The 21,740-nt window shown below is 41.2% G+C and overlaps 2 protein-coding genes across 2 annotated transcripts in view; both read left to right on the top strand.

The window, feature by feature from the left end:
• The first annotated feature begins 2,226 nt into the window (after positions 1-2,226).
• Positions 2,227-14,862, top strand: LOC119723731 (UAP56-interacting factor-like). Its single transcript, XM_038194548.1, has 7 exons — positions 2,227-2,424; positions 7,287-7,576; positions 8,970-9,116; positions 9,580-9,731; positions 9,992-10,153; positions 11,349-11,394; positions 13,089-14,862. The coding sequence occupies exons 1-7, from the start codon at positions 2,400-2,402 to the stop codon at positions 13,248-13,250; spliced, it is 984 nt and encodes a 327-aa protein (XP_038050476.1). The 5' UTR covers positions 2,227-2,399; the 3' UTR covers positions 13,251-14,862.
• A 371-nt stretch (positions 14,863-15,233) lies between these two features.
• Positions 15,234-21,740, top strand: part of LOC119723732 (fibropellin-3-like) — a 63,564-nt gene continuing 57,057 nt past the window's right edge. The window contains exons 1-2 of the mRNA XM_038194549.1: positions 15,234-15,507; positions 17,912-18,004. Coding sequence (XP_038050477.1) covers positions 15,403-15,507; positions 17,912-18,004 — 198 coding nt within the window. The 5' untranslated portion in view covers positions 15,234-15,402. The remainder of the gene's footprint in view (positions 15,508-17,911; positions 18,005-21,740) is intronic.

Below are 21,740 nucleotides of genomic sequence, written 5' to 3' on the forward strand. Positions count from 1 at the left end.
CGTGAGGATATATGCCGACGATTGACCGCGTACGGGACGAGTAAAGACGAGAGCATTGACCAAGGCTACTCCCCCACAGGCAGGTGTGTTTGCTTCAACGTACGGCTGTTCGATTGTGGTTAGGGTTAGGGAGCATCTTGCTCGAAGTTTTTCTATACGGATGTTTGCCCTGTCTCTTTCTTCGCTACGCAAGAAATGACTCCGCTGATAAATACTGCCTTTGACAATTTTTCGCTTTTAGAAAGTGTTCATTGATATCAAAACCTTGCTTGGTAAAAAAAAAACATCTAAAGGCCGTCAACCCTCCTTTTTCCGTCAGTTGTTTTGTCCAAGAAAATTTAATGCACCCTGAACATCTATTAATAATCTGTTATTTAAAACTTTGGTATCAAAGTTTTCAGTCCATAATTCGGGTAACATTTTTCAATAGATGCAATTCTCAATAAGATCTATTTCAATGGCCTTGATCGTGTGTCATGTACACGCGATACACACAAATAAGTGCATTTGAACTGTCAACTACAGTATAGATACACACAACACGTGGGCTGGGTATTGATTGCTACACGGGTATCATGCGTTGATCGTCGACTCGAACCGCTGGCGAGTCGATATATAAATGACAAGTGTTCCCACTTGGTGTTCGTTATAACTCCGTTTAAAAATGCCGCCAAATGCACGGTGACCGCAAAGCTTGCTACCTGCACTTGTAGCAAAGCGGTTTTGCAGTCACATCCCATCCACTTGTACATTGGACTGACCCAGGTATTAATACTGGCCGAGAAATCCGCGTAAGAAATTTAAACAGACAAATGTTCAAGAAAATGCAATCTTTTTGCGTGCATATTCCCATAGGGATCGAGCCGGGTGCAGTGAACTAATTCAAGTGAGAATTTCTACGCGAGCTGATGAGCATAAAAAGTGACCCCACAGTTTCTTTTGAAAACGGAGACCGTTTGGCTTAAAAAACGGTGGAATTGTGCAAATATAGCCAAGGATCAACTCCCTGGTTTTTGGGCTTCCATCTGAGGGCAGGCTCGATAAAATTACGGTTGAAAAATGGGTCCAATTTGCCTGAGAAAGTGGAAGGATGCCACTTGTAAAATGGCTACATGCAGGCTATGGGAACTATCACTTTTCGGAAGGTGATTTTTTTTGGTGTGAATATTTAAAAATGTAATCGGCTAAGGCCAAAAAAAAAATAGTCGGTCTCTGGTCAGACCGAAGTTCCGGAATTGATGCGGCGACGCGGGGTTTTTTTTGGTGGCTTTTTTTCAAGCTTGTATTGTACAGACAAGGTGGGTACTATTTTGCTTTTTTTGTGTCCTCATTATACATTGGTGTCCTCTATAATTTGCATTGGTGTCCTCTATAATTTGCCTTGGTGCCCTTTATCATTTGCCTTGGTGCAATTTCCCCATTCCTTGGTGCTCCTTGGTGCAAAGAATGGACCGATCCAGTAAGCTCCGCCAAGTGCGCACGTGGGCAAATCAACACGTGCTCCACTCCAATGCCACTCTACATTTTCCTTCCGCGCGCATCATACGCGCGTGAACGCATGTCGGACTTTAGTGCACGTACGTCGGACATAAATCACGGCTGTAATTGGTCAGAATACCATGGGGCGGTGCTTACTGGATCGGTCCATTGAGGAGGCGCGGCAATACAGGGCGCTGTTGTAGTTTCCGTGTTAATTTGAAGAAGAAAAAAGGTTGACGCGCGCGCATGATTAAAATCGACGCGCGCGCTGACCAGAGACCGAGTATTTTTTGGGGGCCTAATCTACCCAAAATTGAAAGGAAATGAAAAGATGAAGTACAAGACAATAATTTAATTTTTGTTTGAGAAACCCCAGTGATGCTGGCTTGCATGTTATTTGGCCCTGAACTTTGTTGATTTTACACTGTTTTCAATGGGGCTTGAATTGGTTCAGTGCACCTGTAACGACCGAGTTGGTTACGGACCGAGTTGGTCACGGACCGAGTTTGTTACGGACCGAGTTGGTTACGGACCGAGATGGTTATGGACCGAGTTGGTCACGGACCGAGTTGACTCGGACCGAGTTGGTCACGGACCGAGTTGACCAGTGAAACCCTCCATTTTTGGGTAGTTAAGTTTGGCCTCATACGAACTACAGAGGGCAGCAGCACCTTTTAACGGCAGACCGATAGGCTGGTTCCAGCTTTGCTTTCATTGTACCTGATAAGGCGGAGGAAGTAGATAGGTACCACACAAGTTTCTGCGTGCACATATTTTGCATATGAAAACTACATCGCCGGCGAAGAGTTGTTCGATCGAAGCTCGAGAGAGAGAAAGAGTGCATTTCTTTGCATATCTTGATTTATGCACAACTACAAGTTTCTTCCTGTGTTTCAGTTATTAACTACTTCATTGCCACGATGGACAAGATTGACATGAGCTTAGGTAAGTCTGTGAGAAATGCTATGTTATGAACGCAAACAATGTTTCATTTTTCAGCATCACGTTCACCTTGCATAGCATTGCACTGATGCGCGTAGCCGTATTTGTTTTGTGGGTCAGGTTTTTTTATGCCCAAATTTGGGCAGTTCCCATTGAGTTGTTAGAAACGAAGGAGATAAAATTTTTGGCGTGTATTTTACCTATAAAGTGTGCTGTTGCAACATTGTTTTCTCAAAGTATTTTCTAACAAAATTGGAAATATTTTTCAGTCCCAGATTCATGTCTTTTCAACATTTTTGCAATGACTGACCTTCATCTAGCCCCACTAGTGTGGCCGCGGTATGCTGCGCTGAACCTCTGGCCACACACCGTGGTACCGCGCACTACTGAGGACGTTTTCATAAAAATTCCAGGCAGTTTCTTACATATGGTTGTATTCTATGACGTCGCGTTTATGCAAATTGCTTGTCGAGCGAGGGCGCGAGTTGCAAATGCGACGGCTGTTTCCTGTGCCGTGGATCCTGAATAGAGATCAGTGCACGTGGCCCCCATACGATAAATGCATGGTACAGGAAACAGCCGTCGCATTTGCAACTCGCGCCCTCGCACGACAAGCAATTTGCATAAACGCGACGTCACAGCTTGAGGTCATCTCTTGTCACATTCAAAATGGCTGCCATCACCAGACTTTTAACGAGTGCATATGGGCTCCAGAAAGATTCAAGAATATCTCGGAAAATTGAACATCATTACACCTAAGCATCCCAGAAGTGATAGATGGGACATCAAAAATTTGTAAGAAACTGCCTGGAATTTTTATGAAAACGTCCTCAGTAGTGCGCGGTACCGCGGTGTGTGGCCAGAGGTTCAGCGCAGCATACCGCGGCCATACTAGTGGGGTTAACCTTCATTATGTTCATTGAGATAATATATGATGAAAAAAGTGGCGTCAGGATGTAACATTCTTTCCTAAAATGTTAAAAACCAGTACATTTTATTACTACATGTATAAGTACTAACTAGCAGCAAAGTTTGAATGTGAAAATTGCAAAAAAAGGTCGTCCTCGTCACTCAATATCGCGATGCTGTCACGCCCCAACTATCGCATCGGTCCCAACTATAGTTGGGACTGTCCCAACTATAGTGCGGCAGTTGGGTCGGCCCAACTATAGTTAGGACTGGAGTTGCGCCGGATGCTTCATGCTTGATAGATCTTGTTGGATTAAATGTTCCGCGGCGCTGGCACCGTGTATTCGTCGTGCATGCATGCCGCAAGGCTGGCCGGTCACGTGGTACTGCCTAGTTGGATGAGTTGTCCAGCTGCTGGGTTTTATTATCCAGCAACATTTTGCAAAATTCAAAGATTGCCATGGCCGGCCAACTATAGATGGGCCCCACCCATAGCTAATGTCAAAGGTCTCAAGTCGGACATGTAAGCAGAGCTGTAGAGAATGTTTTATAGTCGTACATCAATGTAAACTATAGTTGGGACTGCCAAATAAAAATATTGCGGTGGCCCAACTACAGATGGTCCCCACCCATAGATCATTTCATTGGTCCCCAGTAAAGTCAGATGTGTATTAGAGTTGTAGGGAATGTTTTATAATCGTACAACAATGTAAACTATAGTTGGGACACCGCAAAATAAAAAGATCGGAGTGGCCCAACTATAGATGGGCCAGCCCAACAATGGAACTTACAGTTGGGACCGTCCCAACTATAGTTGGGACAGGCCCAACTATAGTTGGGCCAGCCCAACTGTGGAACTACAGTTGGGACAGGCCCAACTATAGTTGGGACAGGCCCAACTATAGTTGGGACCGATGCGATAGTTGGGGCGTGACAATGCCAATGGTTTCAATAATGTGCTACAGCTGAGTTCTGAAGGGGGGAAATTGTGAGGTGGGAAAATTAATAGACTCCAAATGGTTTCAGAGGGAATTCGTTATACAGGGTGACCCAAAAAAATGCAACCCTAAAACATTTGCCTTTATAAAAAAAAAGGGATCTGTGGATTTGTATGTTTTGGGTATCAGATTAAAGCTGAGAGCTTGTTCTTTCTAATACTGAACAAATAAATCATGAAAATAGCACTTTGGATTGCTGGAAAAAAAAGTCAGTTGTGTGACAGTAGTCATTTTTCATCCTGTACACAAACAGTTACCTCAGTAAGGGATTTTCACTGTACCTATTTGTGCATGTCCTAATCCTTACAAACAATACGGCACATAATATGGCAAGGGTACAAATGAATTTGATGGAAATACCTTTTATTTTCCACCTGAACAGGTACGTCATCCTTTTTATTACGATTTTAAACCTTTTCAGCATCATAAATATGTCAAAATATTGAAGACATTGCACAAATGAAGGATAATTGCACAGTAGGCTTACAGTAAAATGTTTCACAGAAGTATTTGTGTACAGAATTCATGAACATTGACTACTTTTACATAATTGGTATTTTCTCAGCAACCCAAAGTGCTATTTTCATGATATTTTCAGTAATTGAAAGAAAAAGCTCCCAGCTTTAATCTGATAACCAAAACATAAAAATCCACCGATCCCTTTTCTGTTTTAGAGGCAAATGTTTTAGGGTTGCATTTTTTTTTGGTCACCCTGTATAACTGCCGCTCGACATTGTTAAATGGGAAGAAATGCAACAGTTCATGAGGTATACATCTCAAGGTTGTCTTTATTCATGTCTAGTAACCTCAACTAACACAGCTAATTCAATCACTAAATAACTACTCTCCTTTATGTATTGCAGTCCATTCTTAAAACCCTTCACCACCAGGGTTGTTGGTAACTGCAGCTCCAATCCCTGTCCCAGGCATGCAACCTTGAATATGAATGGCCAGCTGGCTTGTACAAACAAACCAATCACAAGTGGTGTTTGTTTTTTATGAATGGGGCATACGTCCTTATGTGGACAAAAGGGGCGGTGCTCGTTGTGATCTCTCCTCAATAGGAATTCACACACATTGGACTGTATGTATATGAGACTATGCACATTGCAAAATACACTAATTGATTTTGTGAATAAAAAATGCACTGTTGGCAGAAAATTTGGTATTGATTTTAATTTTCAGAACAAATGCAACAGCTGTTGGGATTGGAAACAGGTGTTTTTTGTTTGGATACATGAACAATCAGGACTCTCTCCCTTTTTTTTTTGGTTTCTTTGTTTCAGGAATGAGTAAAAAGCAAAGTGATCGTGGTTGTTGTCGGACAAAAAGAAAAAGACCAAATCTTCAGTACATTTACATTTAAATTGTATATTTTTTTCCTTAGAACAGGTGTTTAATAGTGGCATGTTTAAAAGGTTTTGATAAGTTTTCTGAAAGCAAGGCACTCAAATTTGTGCAAGGACTAAATAGGAACAAAACACCAAAAATGACCAATAGCCCTAAGTAATCTTCCCAAAGCCTCCAAAATTCTCTTTGCAAAATGGAGCTGTGTCGTGGTCTTAAGCACTGACACGACGAAATTGAAAGACAGTGGACAGAGGACTTTGCCATGGGTGGCATGGGTGGCTTGTGCGTAAAGCGCTCGCCTCTCACCAAGGTGACCACAGTTCGAATCCTGGCCGCGGATCACATGTGAGTAGAGTTGTGCGTTGGTTCTCTCCTGTGTCACAAGGGTTTTTCTCTGGGCCCTCCGGTTTTCCTCCCTCCGGAAAAATCAAACACTTTCGATCTCAGGCTGTGCTCCGTGGTCACATATGGGTCGACGTGGCTGGCAGCCATAGGCACCTTTACGTGCAAGCGGCCCGTCCACGTTGTAGCCGCGTCCGTTGCAATTCAGCATACCAGCTGCGAGTAAGGATGATTAGCCTCCCAAATTATTATTATTATTATTTTGGTGCCTTCACGTTGGGAGAATTGAGAGGATTTGGTAAGGTTTCTGGCAGTATTTCCAGTAAATGCTTGGGGTTAACACAGTCAAATCTGCTACTGTGGCCCTCTTTGTATTGTGGTCACTCTTCATTTTGTCCCCCGTTTGTTTTTTGGTGTGTACAAGCATTACATTCACTGTGTGGACTTCCAAACAAAAGAGGTCCACATAAACCAGTTTTCAGATACGTTGTGTGGACTTGCCCACGTCCACACAAGGTTTCCCCCTCTCTGGAAAACAGTTTTAGAAGCATTTTTGGGTTAGTTTTATCTGTCGCAAAAGAAACACTCAAGGAAATCATAGTAAAAAAAAATTGGGTTGAAAGAGTTTTTACAGTGTGAGTAAAATTAGTTTTTTCACAGGTTTTTCTTAAAGGGAATATACATCATTTACTTTTGCTGTAATTTTCAGAAATGGATGGAATTAGGGGGTTGGAAATATATGGCAAATATAGTTACACTGACTTTTTTGAGGTTTTGGGTTCGAAAATGCTATAAAAACCAAGAAAAACAATCATTTTCCTGTAGTCTGGTTCCCTGACTCCATATAAGAAGAAACATAGCAGTTTACATACATTGGGGAATTGTAAGGTCAGGGAACCAGTCTAGCTGGCTTGTACCCATTCATAGGTGTGTAATCGATAGCAAACAAGTGCGATGGTCAATTGGGGCCAGTATTTGAAAAAAGAGCCAGTTTTTTCCAACGCTGGTCGGCCGACCAGCGTTGGAAATTGATACAAAAATACCACTTTTCTTGAAAATGAGAGCATACCAGGTGCCATGATTTTACAGGATGCTTTGCACTGTCATTCACTAACAGTCCAGCAAGGTATTTCAAAATGATTTGGTAGTTTTATTTTTTGATGTTTGCAAATGTTGTATTTTCCCTTTAACTACACGAAAACAAAAGAATGTCCACACTAGGTATGTAACGTAAATGTGTGTGTGTGTATGTGTGTGTGTTTGCAGATGACATCATCAAGCAGAACAGGAAAGAGAACCGCAAGCTTGCCGTTCAGAAGAAGAAAGCCACCGCCGGCTTAAAGCAACGTCCCTCCGGACCGGCCGGCCAGAAGCGACCCAAGCGACCCGGCCTGGTCAAAGGGGGTCTCCAGGTCAAAGGTCAGCTGAAGCAGTTCCGGGCCAGAATAGGAGGGAAGAAGAACGTAGGCAAGGGCGCGGCACTGCAGAAGAAAAGAGGCGCGGCCAGGCTTCAACAACAGGGCGGGGCCGTCACAAACAGAGCACCGGCACGAAAGGTAAACCCTGGCGGGCTTAACCCTCCTTTGCAAACCTACATTAGTCCTTTCAGTCGAAATCAATGAAGGGACTGTTTTCGCTGGAGTGCCGTGGCCTCGTGGTACGGGGCATTGAATCCGTGGTCTGCGGGTCATTCTGCGGGTTGTGGGTTCGAGTCCAGCCTGGGGTTGTGGTGCATGAGCTCTTGGGCAACTCTTTTTGCCGTTAGCTATCGTCGTGTAAGTCTTTTGTCTTGTCTGTCTCGTCCGTGTGTCGTTATCATGTTGTTTTTCTGTTGTTAGTGTTGTCTGTAAGGGCTGTTTTTTACAAGCCTCGGCTTACTTCAACAGCCCCATACTCCTTACTTTCTCTTGCACATATATATTGAAATAAGTTTATCGTTTCTTCAAAGCGCATTTTACTTTGATTATTTTTGAGACAAATTGATTGATTTTGTTATTTTGCTGTTTACCAGTCTTTCTTTTATTTATGGATGTATTCTCTAAAGGAGTGTGGAATAAATGTCTTCTTGAATTGAATTGAAAAACTCATTGTTTTTCCCCACCCGAGAGTAAATGGGCACCTGTGAGGGCAGAGATGGTTATTGTGATTGAATTAGCTTGCTTGTGCCTAACAGGCAGCATCGAGCTGTATACTCCCCAGGGAGCTGAGATGGTATTTGGAATGTTTCATTTGCCCAGTCATCGGGGGTAATAATGATGTTAAGCGCTTTGATCTTACCGTAGTTAAAAGCGCTTTATAAAAGAATTCCCAGCCTTCATAAAGCACGATTGACTGGCTGTGACTGTTTATGTAGCTTGATTCAGCTTTGCATTGACTGTGGGTAATTGATAAGCCAGCTGTGCCCACAACTTGCCTGCTTTGTCCGTTTATGGTCTGTGGACAGGGGTAGACTGAGTTTGACTAGTCACAGTGCTTGCTTGACATATGATCTGACTGCGGGTGACTAGCCTGTGTTAAAAGTATAGCAGGAGAAGTGGATTGAAATTTTGACGGTGACTGTTTCAAACAGCAGGAGGAATAAACCAAGGACGCCTGTGCGGACTGATTGTTGCCTTGAAATCGAAATAATTTCGCTATATTTTGTGAGCTGCAAGATTGTGGGGATAACATTTGATGAGCCTGTACCAGGGGTCGTAGTTGAGGCATGTGGACCCAAACAGAGCTTCCACAAATGTCTACTTTTCCTTGTTTACTTTGGTTCCATAGAGACGCTCATGGGTAGAGCTTTTATGCGTTCACTGTTACTGAATCAAAAGCTCAAGGATGGCCGTCTAATGCAAACAGTCTAAAAGCAGAACATAATTTGGTTTATGTGAGGGTTTTTCTTTCAAATTGTGTAACTCTTCTAAAAAAAAAAAAGTTTCCAAAGTGAAATTTTCCTTCTTTCAGGTGGGCAAACAGCGGTTGCCAGTCAAGAAAACCGCAGGTGCGCAGGTCGTCAATCGCAACAGGAAGCAACAGCAGCAGGTGCAGCAGCGGGTGCAGCAGGGTAAAGCAGCAAGACAGCAGCAGTTCAACCAACGCAGGGGCATACAGGTGGGTTCAGGTTGCCATAAAATAAGGGATATTTGTGTGGAGTTGAACGTGCTAATCACCGAACAAAGGTCAAAACCTAATAACGGAATTAAAAATCCTCCAACGCGTAATTCCATCAAACAAGTCAATTACGGAGAATACATTTGTTGGAATACTCAGTGGGCCGCTGTGGTCCAATGGTTACGGTGTTCGACTTACATGCCATGGTACGCGGATTCGAACCCTGACAGGGAACATAGTGCTTGTGTTCTTGGGCAAGGCACTTTACTACGATGACCTCTCTTCACCCAGGAGTATACCTGGGAAGGTAGAGACCAAATTGCTCTGATCTCGAGCTGCTGCAGAAAAATGGTCTCATTCCTGATGAACAGGGACAACAATTGCAAAGCGCTTTGAAACTTGGGTATAAAACGCTATATAAGCCCTACATTATTATTATTATTTGGTCTTGTGTGGTCCACAGACAATACAGCAAGGAGGCGGCAGGAAAAATGTCCGGTTGAACCGCCAGAACTTTGCCAACACACAGACAAACAGACAGCAGCAAATCAACAGGCAAGAGACGAACACACAACAGCAGCAGCTCAGCCGCCGACAGAGGCAGAAGAACAAGAGGCAAGTCCCTAGAGACTATTATCTTGGAGCCTCGCTCTGGTTTGGTTGATAAAGAGGCTCTAACGGCAGTCTTTGTCCCCTTGAATTAGCTTAGCATACGGTGATACAAAAGTTTTTGTTTTCAGTGAATGCAGGCAAGTTCCATCGTACTGCCTCTCGTTGGAATTCCAAACTCCAAAGAGCAAGGAGTTTCTTGAATGTTCCAAACACATTAAGTTTATTCTTGATCAACAGACTTTCACAACGTTTCCTCTCGGCAGATTACTCCAGAACCAGCCAGCTCCTAGGGCCAATCTGGCCAGGCCGCAGCGCCAAAACAACCCACGGTTAAAAGCTCCGAAGGTCAGACAACCGAGAGTCAACACCCAGGGAGTAAACCCCAAACTCCTCACAGTGTCCATCAGCAATCCAAGAGCCATGCAGTAAGATTTTGTTGTTGTTGTTGTTGTTGATAAAATAAGGTTTTTTGCACTGCTCTTTTGCATACCAAATATTGAGTCAAAACAGGTAAAAGGTAAAGGGACGAACCTCTGTTCACAGGAACAGACCCATTTCTCTTTCCTTTAGCAATTGGGCCAGACTCATATGCTGCTGTGGGGGGGGGGGGGGGGGATCGCCACACCTCCTCCACAGTGAGTCTGTTACCTTCCCAGCATGGAATAATGCTGGTACCCATTTAAAACCTGGGTTGAGAGGAGTAATTGAGGTAAAGCGCCTTACTCAAGGGCACAACACTCATGGCCACGGCGGGGCTTGAACCCACAATCTCACCATCGTGAATCCTGTGCTCCACCATTAGACCACACGCGCCCATTGAGTCAAAGACATTGACAAACAGGGAACCGCCAGCATAGGGCTTGGATAGCTCAGTTGGTGTAGCGCCGGGACGGCAATCCGGAGGTCGCAGGTTCAAACCCCACACCAGCCAATTTCTTGTTCAACTTTCAAAATTATCATAATCCTCCTAGTTTAATTGTGGTTTATTTGAAACTTAGTTTCATTCTGAGTACTGACTCCTTGACAGAATCAACCCAATTCCAAAAAAATAATTTTCCTTTATCCCTAACTCCCTAGGCCTTTTTGCTGGGATGTACCCTCAATCCTGCAAAATCCTCCAATTGGCCCCATGGAAAAATAGCATATAGCCTCAATCCTGCAAATTCCTCCGTTATTTCTTGAATATGGTCCATGGAGGGGTGACCACTGCCTGAATCCTGCAAAATCCTCCGGCTATGACTGTCAATAGGCTGAGGCAGAGGCAGTGACATCCTGGAGCAGTGCGGAGGATATCAAGTATAATCAAGGACTAAATTTATGCACGGCTGAGCATAAACAACACAAGGTCCGGCCCAAGACCTTGACACAGTGCGTACTCCGAAATCAGCAACGCACTTTGGCCATGTAACCTCAATCTTGCAAATTCCTCCAATTTGCAAAAAGGATTTTGGAGGATTCAGGGCGGTTAGGGTTAAAATGACATAACAGTAAACTAATATCCACCCTTCACGATTATGACCGACAACATTTCAATACTGGTAACTATTCTCTACCAATTGAAACGATTAATTCAGTCAGTCTGACTATTTTGTGACTTTTTTGCTTCTGTTTTTTTTCCAGGAATAGCAAACCAGTGAAGATCAACAGGAATAAACCCAAAATGCAGGTAAGAAACACCATCCTGCCCATTAGTATGCACCTTATTGATTGTTAAAGGGAAAATACAACATTTGCAAACATCAAAAAATAAAACTACCAAATCATTTTGTAATACCTTGCTGGACTGTTAGTGAATGACAGTGTAAAGCATCCTGTAAAATCATGGCACCTGGTATACTGTCATTTTTAAGAAAAGGGGTATTTTCGTATCAATTTCCAACGCTGATCGGCCAACCAGCGTTGGAAAAAACTGGTTTTTTTTTTCAAATACTGGCCCCAATCGACCATCGCACTTGTTTGCAATCGATTACACACCTATGAACGGGTACAAGCCAGCTAGACTGGTTCCCTGACCTTACAATTCCCCAATGTATGTAAACTGCTCTGTTTCTTCTTAAATGGAGTCAGGGAACCAGACTACAGGAAAATGATTGTTTTTCTTGGTTTTTATAGCATTTTTGAACCCAAAACCTGAAAAAAGTCAGTGTAACTATATTTGCTATATATTTCCAACCCCCCAATTCCATCCATTTCTGAAAATTACAGCAAAAGCAAATGATGCATATTCCCTTTAATGGATATGTCGTCATTGGTTTTCTTAACAGCACATAACTGAAATGACTACAGGGTGGTCCCAAAAAAGTTTACACTTTTTCAGACGCAGATTTCTTGGAATTGAGGAGACGTGTTGGACTTGTTTCAAGATATTCCTAACCTACAGCATCTTCGTGGTATATGGTGAAAACGGCACTGAAAATCAAAGCCTAAATTAAGAAACGGTGATGGTTTAAAGGGAATGTACATCATTTGCTTTTGCTGTAATTTTCAGAAATGAACTATTTGAGGGGTTAGCATAATAGATCAAATATTGTTACACCGACATGTTTGAAGTTTTGTGTTTGCAAATGCTGGAAAAACCAAGAAAAACAAAAATGCTCAAGTAGTCTGGTTCCCTGACTCCAGTAAAGATAAAATGGATCAATTTATAGATGCCGGAAAATTGTAAGGTCAGGGAACCAGTCGAGCTGGCCTGCACCTGTTCATGAACATGTAACCAATAGCAAACAACATTTTGACAGAAAAAAAATTGTAAATTTGGAGCAGTAGTTGAAAAATCGGCCGACCACCGTTGGAAATGTATACAAAAATTTTTTTCTTGAAATGGCTTCACACCTGGTGCCATAATTTTACAAGATGCTTTAGACTGTCATTTACCAACATCCTAGAAAGGTGTTTCGTAAAAACTTGGTAGTTTTGTTTTTCGATGTTTGCAAATGTTGTATTTTCCCTTTAAAGACAGATGGTGCATAATCAGTTTCTCCGCATGCAAGTCTAGGAGATGTGGTCAACACACTAGCACTGCGCACACAAATAACTTGAAAAATAATTGAAATTAGGTCTACTTGACTGCCATAGACGTGGACAAATTCATTTTTGACCATTTTTCTGTAAATGGCCGCAATTTCTTAACTTGAGCTTTATTTTTAACACCGTTTTCAGCATATACGACCAAGATCTTGTAGTTTAGGAATATCTTAAAACATTGTCTCTTCAATTTTGAGAAATCTGCCTCTGAAAAAGTGTAAAGTTTATTTTTGGACGACCCGGTACGGTATACAACACGGCATTATGATTCCTTGATGGTGGATGCTATTTCAAAAGTTGATATTTTGGTGCCTTTTCTGGTTCTTTTTTGTTCAGATCAGCGGCGGCACGCTCAACGATCGGTTCGGCCAGTTGCAGCAACCTAGGAATGTACCCAACACCAACCAGCAGAGAAGACGACGAAACCAGCAGGGGCGGGGCCAAAACAACAGTGGGCGGGGCCAAAACAACAGCGGGCGGACGGTACTCCTCGTTTGAAACGGACAATTTCATAGTACAATTGCTGCTGTTATGATTTTAAAGACTGGTTTTAATAAATTAAGTCGAGTTGAAAAATCTAATTTGACATTTTTCATCTCAGTAAAACAGGCCCATTTCTCCCCCTTTACTTCACATTGTTAAACACTGGAAAGCCGTTACTTTTTCTTTTGCAAGAACTACACAATTTTGAAGAAGCGATGAAATAATGTGACATTCCAATTGGTCTGATTTGCATTTGAAACTACTGCAATTTTCTCCTTTCTTTACGTTCATTCGATAAAGGCCTTGAAATAAAATAACTTGTAAATATATTTGTGGGGATTTCTGGTTTTCATTTCCGTTGTAAGTATTTTGCAAAGTGGAACAAAGAAATTGACTGGAGCGGGGTTTGAACCCGCGACCTCCGGATTACCGTTCTAATTTCCCGGGTTTGCAGCATTGTTAACATTGCTAGCATCTTGGCTTTGGGCGTGATCCCTGGCTGCGTGGCATATACGGGTTTATGGCTTCTGACTAGCGCCCCTTGAACAAAGACATTGACAAATTGGGGAATTGCCAACATAGGGCTGGGTAGCTCGGTTGGTATATCACAGGAACGGTAATCCGCAGGTTGCAGGTTCAAACCCCGCTCCAGTCAATTTCTTTGTTCAATTTTGAAAATTATAAACCAACCTAGTCAGTTTTCTGTAAGTACTTAAAAGGTGTTTCTGAGTATTATTTTCAGTGTGGGTCTTTGAAGAAGACGCTAAAATTTCTTTGAAATTAAAATGAAACAAAATCTTTACAAACTGTTGGAAAGCTTTCTTCATTCTTGAAACTCTGTGATGTAAGAAATAAATGCTTGAAAAAAAATGTAAAAGTAGTTTAAAAAAATCTATTTTTAGTGTGATCTAGTCTTCCAAAACAGTTTTCACTAACTTGTATCGTTTATGTGTGTACAAATATCAGGGAAACTCAAAAGAAGGATATCTATGTTACATATGTGCTTATTGTGCGAGAATGTTATCAGTTATTTTCCAAATTCTCACAACGTGTTAAAATGTAGAGTTTTCCAAGCAAAGCACGTGTCATGAATATCCATTTTTGTTTTAAGTCTGAAAGTGAACAGTAGTTCCAGTGACAAATTTGATGAATTTTTTCCTTTTTTTGTGTGCTTACAATCACTGAATCTGTTTGCATTATTAATTAAAATATGTCTTTGTTTTAATAATGTATTAATCGACTGCACGTATTGTGTTAAGATTGTACTGTATTCTCTTGTGATAGGGTGTGCACTTTCCTTTCCCTTTATTTTTAAGAATAGAATTATTAATTTATAGTTTACATGGAGATTACCGTAAACAATTACAAAAGTGTGACTTTTTATCATCAGTTTTCAATTGACTGGTACTGGTGAATTTTCTTAAACTTTCAAATCATCAAGGTCACGGTATTCTACTCAATATTTGTGTTTTTAAAAAGGTCAAACTGATCTAACTCCGTGTGTCTCTGTGTTGCAAGGTTTATTTTCTGGTCGGTTAGTACATGTATACAGTCTTTTTGTAAGATATTTCAAATTTTGGATGCATTGTAATAAAGTGAGTGAAATTTAGTAGTACTACTTGAAGTAGAATACTGTGATTAATTGCTTGTATTAATAAGATTCAATATGAGAAGGTGTCTTAAGAAGAAAAATTGAATCATATTTTGAAGGTGATCTGATGACAATTTGGGAGGTTTTTTTTTGGGGGGGGGTGTTTCGTTGAATTTGGGGGTGGGTCTTTTTTATTATTTCGGAATTAGTTTTAAGAACAGGTTATTTTATTTAACTTGTAACCAGTGACGGTCACTTAAATTTTAGGGCCAAAAACAATAAGTAATGGAGACGGGGGGATTTTATTACGCGATAATTCCGTGAAATTAATCAATATCTCATAGAAAAAGAAACCGATAGAGGGCAGGCTTCACAGAGACCGCGAAGACCACGTGGTGACGTTTGCAATTTGATCCGAGCGCTCAAATAGACCGTCAACTGTCAATTCACTGCGTGCGTTAGTACACATCATTCAATAGTACAGATCTGCCAACATGAAACTCGACTTTGAGGAGCTAAACTTTCAGGACAATTTTTGACAACCTCCGCGATATCTCTGCCCTTCTGAAGACTCGAATGCGGAAGATGGAGCCTCGAACTAAACTCGGGAGGATTTTCACAGTTCTGGGTCTCGTATTTGTGACTTTAGCGGTCCTGAAAGAGAACATTGCAAGTGCAACGGTGAGTCCCGTTTGTCGTTTACCGGCGCGTGTTTTAGAATAAAGCAAGGCCGTCCATATCGGCCAATGGGCCGTTGTTGGTGGGTGCTTTTCCGGTGAAAACTGTCGCACTTCGTTGCTGGCACGAAAAGAATATTAGTTTACGGAAATCAATGCTGTTGTACTGTTCATGTTCATGCTAGGATTTGTAGGCCTATGGTGCTCTTTTTTCTTGATCGGAACTTGTGTTGGCGGTCTTATGGCGGAGGTCAACTTTTGTGCCCTTTTCGTAAAACCGTTGCTAGGTTTTGGGTTTCAGGGACGCGTTAATGGTGTCAGATTTCACCAGCTTACACATTCCTGTGACCCTGTGTCATAGCAACGAGTGCGCAGTACATTAACAGGGCCTATTCATTGCAGAAACTTAATAGGTTCTACAGTTTTTACAAGGATATGCACTGTATTTCAAATTCAAACACATTAGAAAAGGGTGGGGAAAGAATGTAGTATCCAGACGCCACTTCTTTTGTTGTGTAGGCCTACGAAGTCTATGGAGAGTCGAGTGTATTTTCAAAGTATTTTCTAACAAAATTGGAAATGATTCTCAGTCCCAGATTCATGCCTTTTCAATTTTTTGCAATGACCTTCATTAAGATAATTATATGTGATGCGATCAAGCTAAATGAGTCGTTTGTCGGCAATTATGATTTTAAGATACAGCCCAAAATAGGTCAGTAGGGGTGGAAATTGCAAAATGTCTACATATGTCCTCTTTCATGTCAACTATTTTTCCCCGAGAAAAACTCACAATAAAGTAGTTAAAATGTGACATTTTTGCTAAAGGAGTTAATAATCAGTAACCTGAAATAAAGCATGTTCGTCGGGTGCCCGGCAGAAGGGCATATGAGCATTCTGATGCAAAAATCATTTTCAAGAAAATTGCATTGACAGGTTCCATTGTTCCCCCTCGTGTATTATGTATCCAATGTTCCCCCACACGTAATAAAAATTGTGCGAATTTGAAATTTGTCACACGTATGAATCATAAGTTTTGGAACAACTGGTAGTAATTTCTGACAAAAATGTTTAAATTTAATTACAATAGAGGCAGTTTGCTGCATATGCCCTTTTGCTGGGAACATTTTGGTCATTACGCGCTATTGCATAACCTTCTTCCGGGCACAGGACGTGTTTATTGTTGCTTACAATGGTTGATTTCTCTGTTTGATTACTCTGTTTTTTTCTTTCTGATCTGCCTGTGTTTTAAGTCCCATAACTTCTGAACGGAAGGTTGTTTTCACATGGGGTTTTCACCAAATATAAACTGAAAGATAGCTCTATTCAAAAAGCCAAATTTTGATAAGGGCTGACAAATGACTCATTTAGCTTGATCGCATCACATATGATGAACAAAGTGGCGTCAGGTTGCAACATTATTTGCAACCAGTTCAATTCAAGCGCTAGACCACTGGATTGGTTTCAGTCGTACAGCTTAAAAATCACTGATTTGGTCCAGCTTACCAATTCTTATTTCAAGTCCCTTAGCACAGGAAGTACATTCAGCATAGATTCCCGTAAGATTTGTTTTCCAAAGTTGTACTTTAATTCAACGTATTAGTGTCAGTTTTCGACTGTTGGGTATTGAATTGAAATACAAATAGTTCAAAACCAATCAATCAGAAAGTCAGGCGTTCACACTTACTTTACATTGTGATGGCCTTTCAATACAAGCAAGAACCAAAAAAAAAGCTGAACTTTTCCCAACAGATGTGCAGCAGTACACAGTCAGACATTTTACCGACTCGTCTACTTCATCACCTCGGCATAATCCACCCACTCTGATAGCGGATCGCGGACGGACAGACGGCGCTCACGCGACGTCTCTCCCCAGATTGCAATTACTAAACCGAGATTGAAGGGATTTAAAAAAAAAAACGAGACGTCTTTGAGCCAGTCGCAGGGAAAATGATAGAAGACGCAAATTGCATTCCATTTCAATTTTAGGGCGCAGTGTCATCGAGCGCCGGATGGCAAAAAATGATGTTAGTAGACTTCAGACGTATGTCAGTAACTCTATTTTTTCCCTGTGACTTTGGCACAAGTTGTGCTTACATATTGTAGTCTTTGAAAAGTGTAGATACCTGGGGTTTTTTTTCTGGACAGTTGATGATATAGGATGCTAGATATAAGAGAGTATTTTAGCCTTACAAAACGGTCAATTTTTTGTTTGTGATTGGGTATATATATGTTTTCTAAAGGCTTGTGTTAGTTTTGTATAGATGATAGCAAAATGCAAGTGGTTCTCTAAACTGTCATGTAAAACTAACATCTTATGTCGGTTATTTTGACATACTGTAGATAAAGGCAAGTATTTGTCAGAATATTTAACAACTTAAAACTTAATGTTTCCATTCTTTTTGTTGCAGTCTGAATGTGAGCTTCCCATTGAGCATGGGGAGTTAGCCTGGCAGTCAAACCTCACTGGCACAGTGGTGGACGTCAAATGGAACTATGGCAAGGTGAGAGCAGTGTGGGATGCTCATCTAGTCTGTCATTTCAGGCTAGTTGGTACTTCAATTTTGCTTGTCAAAAAATTCCAGCAGAATTTTGTACATATTCCTTCACATTTTTTTTTACGGCCCGGAAACAACACTTATTTGAATGTCACTGATTTTCAACATCAAAACAGCATTTTCTGCGCTCCCTTGAAACTGCAAATGTCATTTTTCACCAGGGCTTCAATTCTCAGATGATTTTTTTTAACAAAGAAGCAGACCTTTCAGCAGGGCCGTTGTACATTTGTCACTCCATTTATGCGTCATTTATCGTCGAGTGAAGGTACTGCAGAGAGTGTTCGCTGTTTTTCCTGCGTGTCCTTTCAAGACCGCACTCTGCCGTTGCAGTATTTGTTACAGGAAAGCCCTTGAGACATGTTCCAAAAAAGAGGTTTTTATTTCCAGAAAGAGGACAAAAAAAATGAAAGAAGCTGGAGAACACTTGAAAACGTTGACTCCAGGGCTGCTTGGAATTTTGAGAAGTTCAGGGAAATAAGGTGCGAGCAAAATGACTCTGTAATGTTCATACTTTTGTGCGTAAGCGAGCCTAATGTGAATTTGTGGTGTATTGACAAACGAGTACACTGTGAAATTTACGCAAGTGTAAAAGACATCGGAACTCCGGTGAATTCTGCCACAAGCAATTCCTGACGACAAATTCGCTACACATCACGTATGTTCATAGCCTATTGCCTGTGTAGTCAGTTACGGGTTTACTTGCTGCACATGCCCAGTGTGAGACATCCACTAGTCTTCGCATGTTGGCGACATTTTACCAATATGTTCTGGCGCTACGGTAGCATAAAATGTCCAAAATTTCCATTATGTGAGTTTTCCCAAAGTTATACCCCCAAAATATATACTCAAAATAAGTTTCCAATAAATCTCACCATTATAATCAGCTGGGCTACATTTTTGTTAAAGGAAGGGAACATTGACATTGCTGGCTTCAATTCCATAGGTCTCATTCATTCTTAAGAACTCAGACTTTTAAGGAAAACAAAATATATATCTTAAAGGGAATATACATCATTTGGTTTTGCTGTAATTTTCAGAAATGGATGGAATTGGGGGGTTGGAAATATATAACAAATATAGTTACACTGACTTTTTTGAGGTTTTGGGTTCGAAAATGCTATAAAAACCGAGAAAAACAATCATTTTCATGTAGTCTGGTTCCCTGACTCGATTGAAGAAGAAACAGAGCAGTTTACATATATTGGGGAATTGTAAGGTCAGGGAACCAGTCTAGCTGGCTTGTACCCGTTCATAGGTGTGTAATCGATTGCAAACAAGTGCGATGGTCAACTGGGGCCAGTATTTGAAAAAAGCCAGTATTTTCCAACGCTGATCGGCCGATCAGCGTTGGAAATTGATACAAAAATACCACTTTTCTTGAAAATGACAGTATACCAGGTGCCATGATTTTACAGGATGCTTTACACTGTCATTCACTAACAGTCCAGCAAGGTATTTCAAAATGATTTGGTAGTTTTATTTTTTGATGTTTCCAAATGTTGTATTTTCCCTTTAACCCTAACTCCCTAGGCCTTTTTGCTAGGATGTAGCCTCAATCCTGCAAAATCCTCCAATTGGCCTCATGGAAACATAGCATATAGCCTCAATCCTGCAAATTCCTCCGTTATTTCTTGAATATGGTCCATGGAGGGGTGACCACTGCCTGAATCCTGCAAAATCCTCCGGCTATGACTGTCAATAGGCTGAGGCAGTGACATCCTGGAGCAGTGCGGAGGATGTCATGTATAATCAAGGACTAAATTTATGCACGGCTGAGCATAAACAACACAAGGTCCGGCCCAAGACCTTGACACAGTGCGTTCTCCGAAATCAGCAACGCACTTTTGCCATGTAACCTCAATCCTGCAAATTCCTCCAATTTGCAAAAAGGATTTTGGAGGATTCAGGGATCAACGAAAATCACTGCGTCATTTGAATACGGAGCATCAATAGACCTATTGAAACAAAAATTAGAGTAAAAGTCTGATTATGTCATGCCGTGTTTAAGCCTCATTAAGGGACAAAGGCTGATGGCGTCGAGTGGGATACCTGGGCACAATAGACAAACTAAGTGGAAGGCACAAACATTCATGTGACATTCACATTCTATATGAATCAGCCTTTTGTAGTGATAGCCCAACTATAAGGTTCGTGTAGTGTACCAAAACTTAGGTATACGTGTACATTGTAGTTATGGCTAATCGGGAAGAACTATATGACTGTAATATAACAATACTAACCCCCAGGCCCTCTTGGCTAGGAATCATCCTCAATCCCGCAAAGTCCTCCAACCGCCACCATGTTAAAATTGGATTCAGCCTCAATCCTCCAAAATTATCAGTTATTTCTTGAATTTGTTCAGTGGAGGGTTCATACAATTGCCTCAGATTATTTGACCTCTCATATAGCTCAGCATTGCATGCAGTTCAGTTACTCATGAGTGGAAATTTTCTGCTGTTAACCCTAACTCCCTAGCATGATTTACTAGGAACCATACCCATCCTGGCAAATTCCAACACCATATGGGAAACTGCACACACATATTTCTGACTTAGTTTCTGGAGGCGTGCCAACCCAATGTAAAAGACTGCCAGTTTAGGGGTATTGTACCCATCCAGACAGATTCCAACAATACATGCTGTTGGGGTTTGATGGATTGAGTTCTGTTAGGGTTAAGGATACTTGGGGGGGGGGGAATGGATATCGCGTGGCCCAGGAAAGCATACATGATTCCTGCAGGAGGGAGAAAAATGAAGAGGCAAATAGATATTTCATTCCATAAATTTGGGGTCCAAAAGCTTAACTTTTCTGTGTCCCAGTTACACCTGACCTGTGTAATTTGCCATGCAAAATCACTAAAATTGACTTCAAACTATTTTTTATTGTTTGGCAAGTACTTTGCTTTGCATATTCGCTATTGAAGATAGAAGACATTTAAGAACGTGTCCTGAATTTACGACATCTTATATCAGGTGTAATAGGGACACACACAAATTTCAAACCCAAATTTATGGAATGACTAGAATGATCTGAAAACAAATGAAATTTTAAGCGAGTGCTCTTACGTGTGAGTGGAATGATAATTTAAAATGGACAGAAACAGTAGTTCAACATCCACAATTGACTAAGCAAAATTTAAGACTTGTCAAACAATTTTAATCTTAATTTCTAGTGAGCTGTTTATTCTTTCCTCTCAAAACTGAGTCGTATTAAAATTGGAGCTATTTTTTTCCTTTTCCTGTGAGTAAGGTTTCATATTGAAAGAAAGAAATCTTATCATCTAAATTTTGTTTTTTTTTAAATAATGTTAGAACTACAATATTACAATTCACCATCTTGTCACAATCTTGCTTGTGACAGCATAAATATCCTTGATCTATCTGCCCTGGTTTTTAACTCAGTTTCACAGTTGGCGCTCTCTCGCGCTCCAAAAATAATAACAAATTTCATTAACGGCCAAAGTTCCAGACTCTTTTTTCCGAATCACCTCACACGACCTGATTGGATTAGCAACACTGACTTCATTAGCCCCTTGTTGCCATGGCGATGCTTAATCCACTTATCCCCACCACGCTGCTGGTTGAGGGAGGTTTAGATTTATCCCAACTAGTCCGGAGGAGATTAAAAGGCTTGATGCATTTTCTGTCCCCTCCCCCCCACCCCACCCCTCATGTACCTTTCT

The sequence above is a fragment of the Patiria miniata genome, unplaced genomic scaffold (assembly GCF_015706575.1).
Source record: "Patiria miniata isolate m_02_andy unplaced genomic scaffold, ASM1570657v1 HiC_scaffold_17, whole genome shotgun sequence".
Classification (NCBI taxonomy): Eukaryota; Metazoa; Echinodermata; class Asteroidea; order Valvatida; family Asterinidae; genus Patiria; species Patiria miniata.

Bases quoted from the DNA above. Each gene is read 5' to 3' on its own strand.
- LOC119723731 (XM_038194548.1), top strand. From the start codon at position 2,400: ATGGACAAGATTGACATGAGCTTAG. The intron at 7,577-8,969 runs GTAAACCCTGGC...TCCTTCTTTCAG, and splicing joins ACAGAGCACCGGCACGAAAG to GTGGGCAAACAGCGGTTGCC. The intron at 11,395-13,088 runs GTAAGAAACACC...TTTTTTGTTCAG, and splicing joins GGAATAAACCCAAAATGCAG to ATCAGCGGCGGCACGCTCAA.